The sequence below is a fragment of the Phaeoacremonium minimum genome (assembly GCF_000392275.1).
Source record: "Phaeoacremonium minimum UCRPA7 unplaced genomic scaffold PA7_03_scaffold_521, whole genome shotgun sequence".
Taxonomy (NCBI): Eukaryota; Fungi; Ascomycota; class Sordariomycetes; order Togniniales; family Togniniaceae; genus Phaeoacremonium; species Phaeoacremonium minimum.
This window is the reverse complement of record NW_006921423.1, coordinates 13,785-27,492: the sequence shown is the minus strand read 5'-3', so window position 1 is coordinate 27,492 and position 13,708 is coordinate 13,785. Positions and strand designations below refer to the sequence as shown.

At 49.4% G+C, this 13,708-nt stretch overlaps 1 protein-coding gene across 1 annotated transcript; it reads right to left on the bottom strand.

Moving 5' to 3' along the window:
• UCRPA7_7395 (hypothetical protein) lies at window positions 1–9,621 on the bottom strand (the record flags this gene model as incomplete). Its single annotated transcript, XM_007919926.1, has 6 exons — window positions 1–624; window positions 688–706; window positions 1,258–1,399; window positions 1,484–7,380; window positions 7,774–9,231; window positions 9,296–9,621. The coding sequence occupies 6 exons, from the start codon at window positions 9,619–9,621 to the stop codon at window positions 1–3; spliced, it is 8,466 nt and encodes a 2,821-aa protein (XP_007918117.1).
• Between the last annotated feature and the right edge of the window lie 4,087 nt (window positions 9,622–13,708).

Sequence of the window (13,708 nt, the reverse complement as noted above, 5' to 3'; positions counted from 1 at the left end):
TCATTCCGAGTCTTCAGAGTCTGAACTCTCTGAATCCGTATCCTTGACCGCATCTTCTGTGGTGAGTGTAGCAATTCTCGCAGCTAGGACCGCATCAATTTCATTACCATTGTCCTGGGCTTCAGCAAAGAAAGGATGAGAACCATCCAGAGGTTTTCCCTGACACACGTAGCCCATTGGGGTCTGTGCTATATCCTGTCCCTTTCGACGAATCGACAGCCATTCCATCAAGAACTCGGCAAGACTCTCGACAGGTATCGCGGCTGTGTCGCCTGAATCATGGTCAATGCCGCCAGACACTGTATCCCCCCCACTTGCAAGTCTCAGGTACTTCGTCAAATCGGTATACTCGTTAAGATTAAAGTAGAGCCGTGCACCGAGAATGCCCAGCTCTGCGGACAACCACTTTGGGATTAGCGAGCCAGCCTCGCTGTGAGGTAGACAGTAGTAGGACAAAGAATTGAAATGTCGCATATTCTTCGTAGTTGGTGCGGCATACACGATCAGTTGAACCTGTGATTCTTTGAAATCTCGAATGACCGGGATGAGCTTCTCCGCTTCCTCGGGGATGACGACCAGGGCCGTCTGTGTTGTATGGCTCCAGAGAACCCACTCGACGGGTCTCTGTAATACGGGTTAGTTAGATGCAAACGTGGTGATGAAGCAATATGATTCATGTGAACTTACGAAATAATTGTCGTCGGTTCTGTGAGGTCCCAAGTCAACGGTCCTCCTGAATTCAGCCGAAACGAAGAGTCTGGACCCGGTCGCTTGTAGCTTCCATTGCGTTCCGAGGCAGGTATGTCCAAGGCATGAGAATGCATGTTCATAGCCCTCTTGTCCGCTCAAAATTCCTGTCGCTACGAAGCGAGAGATTACAGGATGCAGCTTCTTGAATTTCAAGGCTTCGTAGTGAGTAGGTTTCTGGACCTCCCGGACCTCCTCGACTTGGTATTCAACCTCTCGCTCTTGCTCGACCTCTTCCATCGCAGACTTCAGCCCAGCCGATATGCCGTCAGTGGACTGTCTCTGATTGCTGAGTTCTTTCACAATCTTTCGAAGCTTACATGTGAAATCTCGACTAGGTCGCGGCGATCGTTGTGAAGACTAGGGCCATAGAGTTGCTGAAGGGTCAGTTGCTCTGGGGAACGATGTACTTTGAGCAGGGCCTGCCCCTGAGCATTATCCATGGCAAACTTTGGATATTGCAACAGAGCGTTTGTTCGTCGACAGAACTCGAATCCTTGGGAGGCATACAGGCCCTGCAATTGCTCGTTGCCTCGACATGTCTGCTCCAGCAGCCAGCGGACAACGTGCGATGAGTCAATCGTCTCACTCTTCTTCGGCTTGCACACATCTCTGATGCTCTGGTCGACCTCCGGTGGCGCGACAAAAACGACTGACTGCGATGTCGCCAGTTGACGAAGTCTCATGGCGGCTATTTGATCAGCAATCATACCAATTATACAACCGTGAGACTTACCTTGCACAGTGTGATCCTTGGTCTGTCCAAGAGCAAGGGTAACAGCCCCTCGTGCTTCGCGTGGGAATTTCAGGTCAGTTCCACGGGTGTGAGCCTCGTCTAGATAGACCAGACAACCCTCCAAGTTATCAGCGAAAGGTGTGGCGAGAAGAGGGACAGGATCCCGTCCCTTTCGATACTGGACCCAGGCTTTGTTCTCGTCGAAATAAACAGCGGCTTGAGCTGCGTGGTCAATCTTGAGCCACGTCTTGATAAGAGCCTTGTTGGGCATTTCGAGAATGCAAGCCCCCGCATCGACGAGAATGCGGATCTTCTCCTTCGTCAGCATGGCCAGTAGCCCTTCTTCTGTGAGTCGCCGCTGAGTGGGATCAATCGCAACCATGTATCTACGATTGCGCGGTTGTAGTAGATACGTAATCACCTCAGCATTGGTCTGACTCAGACTGGGTAGGTCGTCCTGTCTGATCGTCAAAGGCAGAAGTCTTCGGTTGTCGTTTGTTCCGCTGAAACCCGTGGTTCTGGCAAGATCCTTCTTAGCGTTCAGGGAGAACAAGGGAATATCCCATCCCGAAGACTGCAATTTTACGTTGAACTGCTTGGCGTGGGCTGGAAACACAAAAACATTCATATAATGGTTGAGAACGTTCTGATCGTAACGAAGGTGCTTCCAGAGCTCTTCGACCTGACCTATATCATCAACATTGATGACATTCCAGTGCTGGAGGGAGTCAGGTAATGAACGCGATCCGGAGATCCATTGGTCGTACTCGGACGCGGGATCATCAGACCTTAGGACATGTCCAAGGCCCTCTTGTAATTGTGACAATGTAAGACCAGAATAGTAAAAAGCCAAGCACGTGAACAATATTGCAACATCAGGGTGGCCGAATTCAGCCTGCTCCGATGGCACACCTTTCGCCTCGTAAGGAACTGCAATAGGAACTCTCGTCGGATGGAGGCCGTACTGGACATTCCATCTCTTCTTGAGACAGAGGAACAGGATGCGAGTTACAAGAAGACCGCGGACGAGTAGAATATTCTTGTAGAACGACGATTTGGCCGTAAGCATTTTTGACACTCTCTCGAAGACCTCGCTTTCAAGGTCCTCCTCAGTCAGGATGCGCTCAATTTCTTGACGTAAGGTCGGTGGGGAGGAATATTGTAATTTAACGATTGATGAGCCGCCATCACAAATTGACTTCACAAGCGCTTTGCGAAGGGCGTCTTCGATGTCCGCGTGAATGATATGAATTACGGGGAAACCCTGAGGTCGCTCGACAACGTCAATCCCACGCGGAAATCGCTTATGGAGTTGAGACAGATGATCTTGAACGAGAGATAGCAGGTTCTGTGCAACAATCCAGCGACTAGGATGTCCGTCTAGGGGCAATAATTGGCCGCTGGGGTAGATGAGCTGTGTTTTCACCGCCAACGTAAAGTCAGACTCGTCGAGTACATCCCGGCAGACCTCGGTCAGCTGAGACTGAGTCTTCAACATCGTACGAGCCTCGGGAAGCTTAGCGTCGGCCAAGCGCTGAAAGCCACTCAATTTGTATGACAAGATATGCTCTGGGATGGCGAGAATGATGCCGGAACTTCTCATTATGCTTGTGTGATGGTCATTGTAAAGCTTCAGTATGTCCATGGTTGTCGGGGTACGACGGGAGAATGGAACATGCCTCAACTCCCGCCCAACCAGACCTCCAATCCTCGACTGCAGAGTTTGTGCTGTCTGTAGTAGCAGTGCCTTTGGAATAATCAATCGGCATATGCTGTTCGTATCGGCTAGAACAGCGACGGCCATGGGAACAATGCAAGAAGTTTTGCCTGTAAAAACAACGGTCTCAGTATCATATACAGTGGTCCAAAGATAATTGCGCAACAAGCACTCACCTTTTCCCATATTCAATTGAAGAACCGAGTTAGAACCAGACTGTGGGCTGATAATGGCTTTGGCGACATCAACCTGCTCAGGGCGGATGAGCAGATTGCTTTCAATCTCCAGGAGCAGCCAGTCCGGGTATTCCATGGGATTCCAGTTCGTGTGTCCGGTATCTCGACACTGTTCTTTCATCTTTTCAGGATCATACACCCAGTCGCGTTTCATCTGCTCCTTTCTGATCCTCAAGAGCCGCTGGAGGCTTGTGACAATCACACCATAACGAATTATGAACTCCTTCATGCCTTTGCCGAACTTGCAATGTGAACTTGACCGCAGTTGCTCAAGGGCTGTCACTGTTGTGATGCGCGGCCCCATGGTTGCCAACTCCAGCCATCTCAATCGTGCGTCATTGCCACTAAGTGTCATGCGTAGATAAGTCAAATGCTTATGGAGCGTGTTCCGGGTCGTGCGGATTTGCTGGAATACTTCATCCATTGACGGCTCATTAACGTGCTCTTTGCCCTGCGCTTTTACATTGTGCAACGCTGCAACGCTTTCGAGTAAATCGGCTCCATACTGTCTCCAGAGAGGCTTTGGTGACTTGACAAAAGAGGACAAAATGCACTCCAGCTCGTGTATCTCATTGCAAGAAGTCTCTCCATTTAGCGGCAGCTTTGTGTTCGCTTGAAAAACCATCTGAGGTATGCGAAGGTTCTCATTGCTGACGATAGCTGTACTTTCAGGAAAGGACGGCATGCTCTTTAGCAGCAGCTCTTGCGAGAAAGACGGCAAAAGGTTCTCTCGGGCTGTCTTGTAACAAGTATCTGGCCTTGCTTGCCATTGTGACGGCTTCGAAATTTCAATCGCGCCTGCGTAATGAGCCAGGATCGCTTGAACCTCATTCGCATAACTTAGCAACAAGGCGTTGCTATAAAGGCGTGACCATTCATTGCCCACGTTCTCCATGACTTCATCGATGTCTAGGAAACTGGGTTCGAACTTTTCGAAAGAAGGAGCAGCTGTCGGCCACTGCTTCAGAAGAAACTTCGCGAGCGACACTCGTTCAGTCCTGCGTCGACTGATTTCCGAGGTCTTCGGCGTGCGTCCTCTTGCGGTTTTGATTATGGCATCTTCGGTGCAGATGAACTTGGAGATGTGCTCCACAGAAGGCGGCATGTAATCTTTGAAACCCTCGAAAGATGCACACGGCGGGGGTTCGAGTCGCTTCAAGTCTCCCACCAAAACGAACCCACATAACAGCCGAACTGCAGCCATGTCCTGTTTCTCGGAGAAAGACAGAAGACCCAATCTGAACATGGCCTTGTGAATACCCTCAGGATTTGTCATACGACAGAAGTTCACCAGGCTGCCCCACTGCTCCTCTAGACCGTTATCAATACCGCTGCTCAATGATCCCGTGAAGCCGTCAGCTTGGGCATGAAATCCACCAATGAAGTTTCCCGGAAAGCTTCGAAGGACCTCGACAAAGTTAATTGAAGTCGGTATTGTGAATGGCTGCTGCTGGAGGAGCTGAACCGTCTGGAAGACATTCTTGGCCTCGCGAGAGACGGCATAACGGTCACGAGGCCTGTAGACTTCGTCATGCTTTCGAGTTTGCAAGCTGGCGTCTGTTAAACCGCGTTCGTACAATCCACGGCGGACTTCGCCTCGATGTCCTAGATGCTGGTCGGAGATGCCACCATCTTCAGTGCTGGTGGCGCTCTGGTTGTCGAAAACACTGAGCCGGTCAGACTTCTCCAAGATCCTTCGAATGATAGGGCGGTAGCAATCATGCTGAATGCTTGCTGTTTGCTCCGCGTGCCACCGAACTGTCTGCAGAATCCTCATGTTCTTTGGATAGTACACTCTTGTAGGACTTAACTGCTCAATTGCTTGAAGAAGGGGCACATTCCTGGCATGAATAGTCGTCCAGGGCTGATAGAGTCCTGAATCCAGCAGGTGGCAGGCCTCCTCCGCTCCTGTGCATCCTGTGAGAGGATCTGGGAGGACAAATGATGTTGCTGCATGGAACAAGGCCTTAGAGTATAGGAGTCGTGGCTCTGGTGGACATGTAAGACGCCCAAGAACTGGGTCGATCTCGAACTTGCCATAGCCACTGCCGTTGGTACAAACACTGACATGCATGCCGCGCAGCTCATAAGAAGGGAATCCCAGCTTAGCGAGGATGCTTCGCCTCTCGCTATCCAATGTGTCTCGCAACACCAGCTTGCTCTCGAATCCATATAATGTTCCCGCATCTTGATTCGGGTCAATTTCCGCCGACATCTGTCGAATTTCCAGGAGTCCTCGACGGTTAACACTAAATGAGAGATCAAGTCGTTTAAGCTCCACCGCGAGGCCTCCAGCAGGCTGATATACAGTCAAGTGCTGGGGATCTTCGAAATTGCGAAATATCGCATGGATTTGCTTGCAGACTTCGGATTGCGGATCGACCAGGACTACTTGACGGCGTATCGCTTTGCGCGCGTAGAAGTCGAACACCCAGTCACCCTGCCTAGTCTTCCATATTTCTGGCTTTCTTCGAATCTCCAGCTTCTTGTGATACAGATTGAACCAATGAACACAGTCATCTATCAGCTCCGCTGGTAAATCGAAGTCTGTGGGTCCTCGAAAGACGTGGCGGGGAACGAGTTCCATGAGGCCGTTGGGAGTCACGGCTCGGATGATCACATCGTCGCCGCGGCGGCCAAAATGGACCTCGTGCCCAGCCATTTGGTAAGCCAGCTGGTGGTCCATGCCACTAAGGTACGACGGATATGTGCGAAGGTGCTGGTCCCCAAATAGCTCCTTGACCACGGGAGCTTCTCTGACCTGATGGGGCAGTGAACCCAACGGCTTGCCGTCCACAAAGAGATGCCCTTCGAGAAAATTATAATGAACAACCGACCGTCCAACCAAGCTGCTCCCTTCAGAGGTCATGGTTGCAACGACCCAGTTCTCATGGGGACTGGCAAGAAACTCCCAGCCAGAAAACCGTCGTCTCCCTGGCGCATCATGAGAACCGGACCAGGTCTTGTTGAGAGCATTGCTAAGGCTGTGAAGGTTGGATGTGATGGATTTCCTGAGAACCCCTTGAATATGATAGACGAGCTTCATGTCCCTCATGAGCATGCTTGCCAAGTATGGTGGAAGTGTGGTCGGGTCCACCACCAAGTTTTCCTGAAGGGCAATAGATGCCTCGATGAATGAGCACAGATCGTTTGAATGGAGCGGAGCCTTGGAGGCAGTGAAGACTGCAAATGTTCGTCGGCAGAGGAGGGCAGCCCAGAAGCCGTATGTCGCTGCTCGCTTGGCTGCACTTTCATCCGTCGCATGGTTGAATTCGATGCGAAGGCGCGTGATCCATTCAAGTGTGGCCTCACGAACAAGAGTCAGTAGTCGATGTGCATTCTTTCGGGTCGACCCACTCGTAAGGTCGTGGATTCGCAGAATGATGGTTAGCAGGAGCTCCATGCAGTTGGTCTCACGCCAGTTGGGTTTGATCGTGCGCAGGCGCTTCTCGACTTGCTCGGCGAGCCGTTGGCAAAACAATCCGTCGTTGAAGACGATGTGCACGTCTCTCAATACATCATCAGTGTGATGAGCTGGACCCGCCTGAAGTACCAAGGAGTTGAACAGATACATTGTATCCTCAGCGCTGAAGTTGATGTTTGAGGATCCGAGCTCGACCAGCATTGTCATCCAGCGCCTGCTAGTGCCTGCAAGCAGTCGTTGAAGTGCCATGAAGTCGTGCACCGACATATCCGGCGGACACTTGGTCTGACTAGCAATGGTCTCATATGAAGTTGGGCCGTTGATGGTTGCAGGCGGATGTGATGGCATGTCAATGACAGAGCTTGTGAGGCATTGAGGGACATGCAGGCCGCAGAGATGTTGAAATGTAATAGGCCGCTCGTAGTCACTGATCCAAACGGATGACGCCTGGTCATAATAGTGAAACTCGAGTGCCAGCGGCAACAGAATGTCGTCCAGGTCAGCTCTCATCTTCACAGTCCTGTAGTGAGTGTCAAGAAATGACTTCTTTTCAGACGCCAAAGAAATGCCGTGAGACGCTGTCAACATGTATGGATTAAGTTGACGGTAATTCTTCAGCAACATCTGCGGTGCAGAGGACTTGAGCGGCTCGCTTGGATGAGCCAGATCTTTGAAGACCATCCATGTCGCATTTCGATATGCTTGAATAAAACGAGGAATGATAAGCTCAAACACCACTGCGGCTTTCTCTGTTGCGCTAACAGGGAGGAAGTCTTCGTGGATGTCGATCTTTATCCGATTACGAATGCGCCACAGGAAACATCTCCTACAGTCATTAATATTGCGTTGACCGTCAGCATCGAATGTACAGGTACAGGCTTTAGATGCGTATTCTTCGCTCAAGTTATCATACTTTTCACAAGCTTTCCGCCATTCGCGCTCCTTGTTTTGCCGTGATTGGTGAGAATCATCTTCTATCTCGTCCAACAAATCTGCCATCTCGTCATCCACGTCGAAATTCTTGAGATACATGACGGCGAAGCAGGCTGAGTTGGGATCGCTGAAGATGGTCTGTGTACTCCACACGCAGTTGTCGCATCGGCTCTTGAGATACCGCTGAATAGTTTGGAGGCGTAGCATGTCCGACATTGTTGGTAATTGCAGCACATCGAGCGCGTCGGGTGTGAAAACCGGATGATAATGTCCGAGGAGAGGACAGGCTCGGACCGCACGCTTGTCCATGCTAGCCCACAGCTCGAAAACCCTGAGCAGGAAGACGCCCATTTGATCTGGCTTTGATTTGTAAACACCATGACCAGCCTGAATGAGTTCAGTCACGGATTCGGCGAGCTTGACGCAACGGTTCTGGCAGAGTGTGTCCGTTTCATACTCTGAAATGTCCTCGAATTGAATCTCGTTTTCCAATCTGGCAAGTTGGAAGTAACGATCCGCAAGCATCCGTACTTGTTTGATTGTTCCATCATTGATCGGTGGTAATAGAATAGATCCATATCCTGTACGACTCATTTGTGGCGTGTTCAGTAGATGCTGAAGATAAGGGCCGCTTCTGGGCAGAGATAGCATGAGAGACTTTTCATCCGCGCGCTGGGGAAGCTTGGGAATTTGACGTGTATTTCGTCTCTTGTAATGTGCCCAGGCATCCTCGACTCTCTCTGTTGAAGCAGTGATGATCTTCTCACAGAAGGTACCAACAGACGCGAAGAGTTCTTCATAGAGAGTAGCGACATCTCTGGTAGCTCGCTCCCTCTCCATCTCAAGCTTTGCAAGACGACGGCACAGCTTGTTCCTGAGAGTGATGGAAATTTCCGCTGCGAACGTTCCAACGCCGTCCTCCAACAGCTTCGCGAGCATAGCGCAGATAAGAAACTTGTAGCAGGCTCGACCGCGCTCATATCCTAGGATGAAGAACAGCTGGCGCTGGACGGCAACCCGCAACGTGAGCCAGGACGGGTCTCGTCGCCACGGAAGCTGTGATTGCTCGGACTGCTGGATATGCACGTCATCTCTGACTCGTTTTCGGATCATGGGCACTGTGATGGGGTGACCAATTGCCTCGAGCAAGAGCATGAGGAATTGGACGATAAGGCCTGGGTCGGTGGTATCTCGGTTCTCAATCACATTAACCCCCGCCTTGACTGTACGTGCGGCAAAACGCTGTAGAGGTTCTTCGGAGGCTTGCTCAAGGAAAGTCGCAAGGCTGTACTGGAAGGAAGGATTTTCGAATTTGCTCAGGGGAATCTCGACTGCGCGTCCAGGAAAGTCCCAGAGAAGAGCATCAGCAGCGAGGACGTCCTTCGCGCAGGGAGATGTCTCGAAGACCTCAAAGACGACGATGACGTCTTCATCGTCGCTGTGAGAAATGGTCATCAGATATTTGGTCAGTACAATGCATGTCAATTATTGTTTGAACTCACCGGCCTTCAAGGCGGATCAGTAAAGCAGCATTGTGCTCGGCGATACGTAGGATGAGCAGGTCGTCCAGCTGCAGGTCTGCCCATTTCTGCAACAAGGCGTCCGCATCAATGCGCTTCTCGTTTATGCCATAGCACGAATAGAGAGATCGCTCAATAGTGGACCATGTTCCCGCTTCGCCTTCACTGCTGAGCTTGCGAAGAAGCTGGCAAGCCTTTGAGGTCCGCGCGAGAATAGCTGTGCTGACTGCTTCCGGGTTTTCGTCGGGGCGACCCGGCAGCCTCACGGGGAGTACAAAGTGATTGAAGATACTACTCAGGGACGCCATTTTGCGACATCTCTCGAGTGTTGAATGAGTCGAGTACGGGAGTGAGTGTGAGGATAGATTTAAACGCGAGATCGTCGCGCGGCGAAGCAGAGCCGCAAGGTGAGACCTCCGTCAAGGTGTAATACAGATGAATGAATCAAGTCGGCTTGCTGCGCAAGGTGATAAAAATTACAGAGACTGATGAAATACGAGGTAGGCGAGAAGAGAGTTATGAATGATGATGAGTGTGTTGGGAGGGACGGTGCACGTGGAAGGTGGAAGGAAGGAAAAACTCTGAAGACGGAAAACGCTCAGATGAATGTTGGGACAGATGAGCTGAAGTCGCGTTTTCCACAAGAAAACAAACCACTAGACCTGTATGAGAGCGCGACAAATACTCCCCCTCACACTGCGACTTCAAAGACAAACGATATCACAATGACTGTAGAAAGTAATGGAAATGGGAGACGGGCCGGTCCGCTCTATTGGGTCTATACGGGCATGCGTATGGTTGAATATTCATGAAAGGCTTTTAACCTTGTATGAGATAAATCAGAGGGCCAGGGGAGGCTGCATCTGCTCACAGACATTTTCTTCCAACATCCAATTAGGTGCTTTCATTAAGATGTTGGAGGCCGACCAAGTCAGCCACTCCGTTTTGGTATCAACAGAAGATGCGGTGAGCGGTGAGATCCTTGTCCTCTTAGTCGGTTCTTGCCCACATCTGTTTCCTGGCTCGCCTCTTGATCGCGATTTCTTGTGTTAATTCGTAAAACGTCAATCTTCTCGCATGTTAAATAATGAGTGACAAGAATCAACATATCGATAGCATGAATACTCTGTGACCCAATACGAAATGCTGTCTGTTCAGCTCTCATTATTTCAAACTTCAAACTCCAAAGTCAATGTTGATTGTGATCCAAGATTCTACTAGCTACAAAACATAGAATCTCAAAAACGCCTATTCCTTCCCCAAGGTGAGGCTCACCCATCTCCAAGACCTTCGTCTCCAGATCCTAGAAATATAAGATATTACTCCTTCATCTAAGACCTCTCTCTTCTGCTGTAATCTAAGTCTGTACACTTTCTCCCTTAGATATGGTAGCCTCTTGTAGCTATATTATATGATCATCTTTCCTTATTGTAGAGACTTGTCTGATCTAAGCACTAATTTCAGTCAAAAAACGAGCCTTGAGAAGTTCAAACTCATCGTCACAAACCTTGGGGTATGCGCAGCAAGACAGCCTTCTTGGGCAACCTTTTGCTGTCTTACAGAATTCTTCTCACACAAAACAGATTTGAAATTTTCAACCTCTATTACCCCTCCGTTTCTACATCTAGGCGCTCGAATGGTGATGCTTGTCTTTTCCATAAAATGATACCAGCTAGAACCAAGTGTCTCAATTGATGCGGCTAACATTGAAACATGCGCGCACACTGTCAGTCCCAGTCTGTGGTTGCGTCGTCGATCGAAGCCAGTCCTAGATCTTCTATAATCTTAATAAGAGACGGTGAGAAGAAGAAGGCAACTTATTCTAGACACAAGACAAGCAGATTCAGTCTCCTTCGACAATGAAGAACCTAGGCACGGCAGAACAACTTTGTTAGCTAACGAATTTCGTAAACTTGTCTACTCGCCTATGGAAGTAGATATGGCATCTTCACTACTTGTGAGCAAGGCATTAGGGACATCTCCTTGCCCTCTACAAATTAGATGTATGGAGTCGTATACTTATAACTTTAGCGCTCTTACAATTTGCAGATGCACTCGGCTCATTTGTCTAAAGCGCCGCCAAGGTAGCCTGTGAGGTGAACACGAGATTCAACTGCAGACACACTACCGAATCGGAACAGTCAATGTTCTTGCATTCTTGACAATTCCTTCAATCTAGTAGACTGATAACGCGCTGAGTTGGAGCACAATCAGGAGACAACAACTCAGAACATGAGCTCGGCACTGTGCGATCTAGGTCTCATCATTGTTCGCTCAAGAATTTCAAACAGTGTAAGACTCTTTGAACTCGCTGTTATCTGTAATAATACTCCTTCGGTTAATCCTGGTAAGTAGCTGCAGGCCCCCGCGCCACATGCCTACTCCGCCCCCAACACCGCAACTCATGCAGCATCTCTCGATACAATTCGCTGGCTTTGAACATCCGATACGCCCGATTGTCAACGTAGCATGGAGGCGAAGTAAATAGCACAGCCTTATAAACCCCTCCAGTGCCCATTTCTTCAAGACATATCTCTTGTGCTTGAACTTGCATCTTGCCAATGGTGTCGATTTCGACTCGATCCGACATCTCAATTACAGATTCACGCAGCGGCCTCTTCGAGTCCACCCATTATAGAATGAATATCGACGTACCAGACCACAATTACCATGGAGATGTTAACCCACAGTCCAACACGACGACTTCGATCAAGCTCACGCCAATAACCAGCCGTGTCTCGAGAGCCAAAAAAGGAGTTCCTGTGCATACATGTAATTTTTGTAACCCACCAAAAGTAAGAACCGACTCCTTCTGCTATTTTTTCATTCGCTAAGTTATTTACTAGACATTTACGCGCGCTGAGCACCTACGGTATGTCTGAGAAAGGTCTCGCAGTGAGAATTTGACTATTCTAAATGTCTCCAGTCGTCATCTCCTCAGTCATCAAACGCCCGCCTATCCCTGCACTTGGCCAGGCTGCGACAGGGGATTTCACAGAGCCGATCTTTTGGCACGGCATCTTCAGAGACAGTAGGCTCAATTCCATCTCATGTTATCCATCAAGAAATGTTTTCTAATGCAGTCTCAGTGGACAGGAGGAGGACAAGATCCCGCACTCTTTCAATGAATATGATACAGTAAATGCAAAACATGAGAATTCAAACCCAACGGATTTTAGTCCCCGCACGGGAACGTTCCATGAACCTTTTGAGGATGCGCTCAATCACATCGAGAATGGCGCTCCGAGCTTAGGAACGGGGCAGACATCACCACCACTTCTTCTCGATCCAGCGGCATTACTGCCACACTATCGGTCTGCGACTGTGTATAAGCCCATGCACACCATCGCAAGCCTGGGTAACAGCTCGTCAAATCAAATCGAGATACCAGCATTCGTCGAGGATGTACCATATCGCGACTTATCATACGGTGTGCAGTCCCTTTCTTAAGCTAGTACCAAGGGCTTCAGTCAAAATCCCAGGAGCCGCCAAATCAACATTTGGAGCACATCACATCTGAAATTTATTGACATAGTAGCAGACACTCTCGATGCCTTTACGGACTCAGGCTATGCTTCCCATGGAAGGTCACGTAAGCACCGCACAGCGCAAAATACGAGGGACGATTTGGAACCTCTTGACCATTATTCCAAAGCCCGGACAGTCTATTCCGATGCTCCAAGTGTTCAAGATGCCAATCTTAAATTGCACATCTCAGAGCTGGCCGAGGAGATAGCGTCTGCGCTTCCTCGCAGTATCCCCGTGCATCAACTCAACGACCTCGCTACCGTATTACCTTCACTATTACAGGCATTCGCGCTCAAGCTTGGCCGGGACCCATCTCAGCATCTACATATGCGTCTAATGTATCTGGTACATAGATATAGGATGTAGGTCGTGAAGTCATAATCATAATAATCAATGATGGCATGTACTAAAGAGTTGTTCCAGACGAATCTCGGATGCTGTCATCAAAACGTTTAGTATCACAGAACCCGAGGAAGACGAGTCCGTCGAAGGCAAAGTACCCACTGCTCCTTTTGAATCCATGTCTATGGCTGATAAAATGGCATTATGGCAAAGTAAAGAGTACAGCCCTGAACATAATTTGACACTTACAGACTTGTGGGATGACGGCATGGATATTGGTGATGCCTTTGAAGCTTTTCCCGAACTCCAAGAGTATAGCGATATGCTTTTACGCTCTAGCGCGTTTTCGTGGCTGCTCCATTCGGTCCAAAACCAAGTCAACTTGGAGGTTCCTGGACTAAAGAATGGCAAGGGGCAGATCGAGATTCGACAAAAAATTCTAGATGTATTCGAGGAACCTAGGCGGTTGAGCAGAAGAGCGGCTTCCGCGACTCACACCATGACATTTCATCTTTCGTGGATATG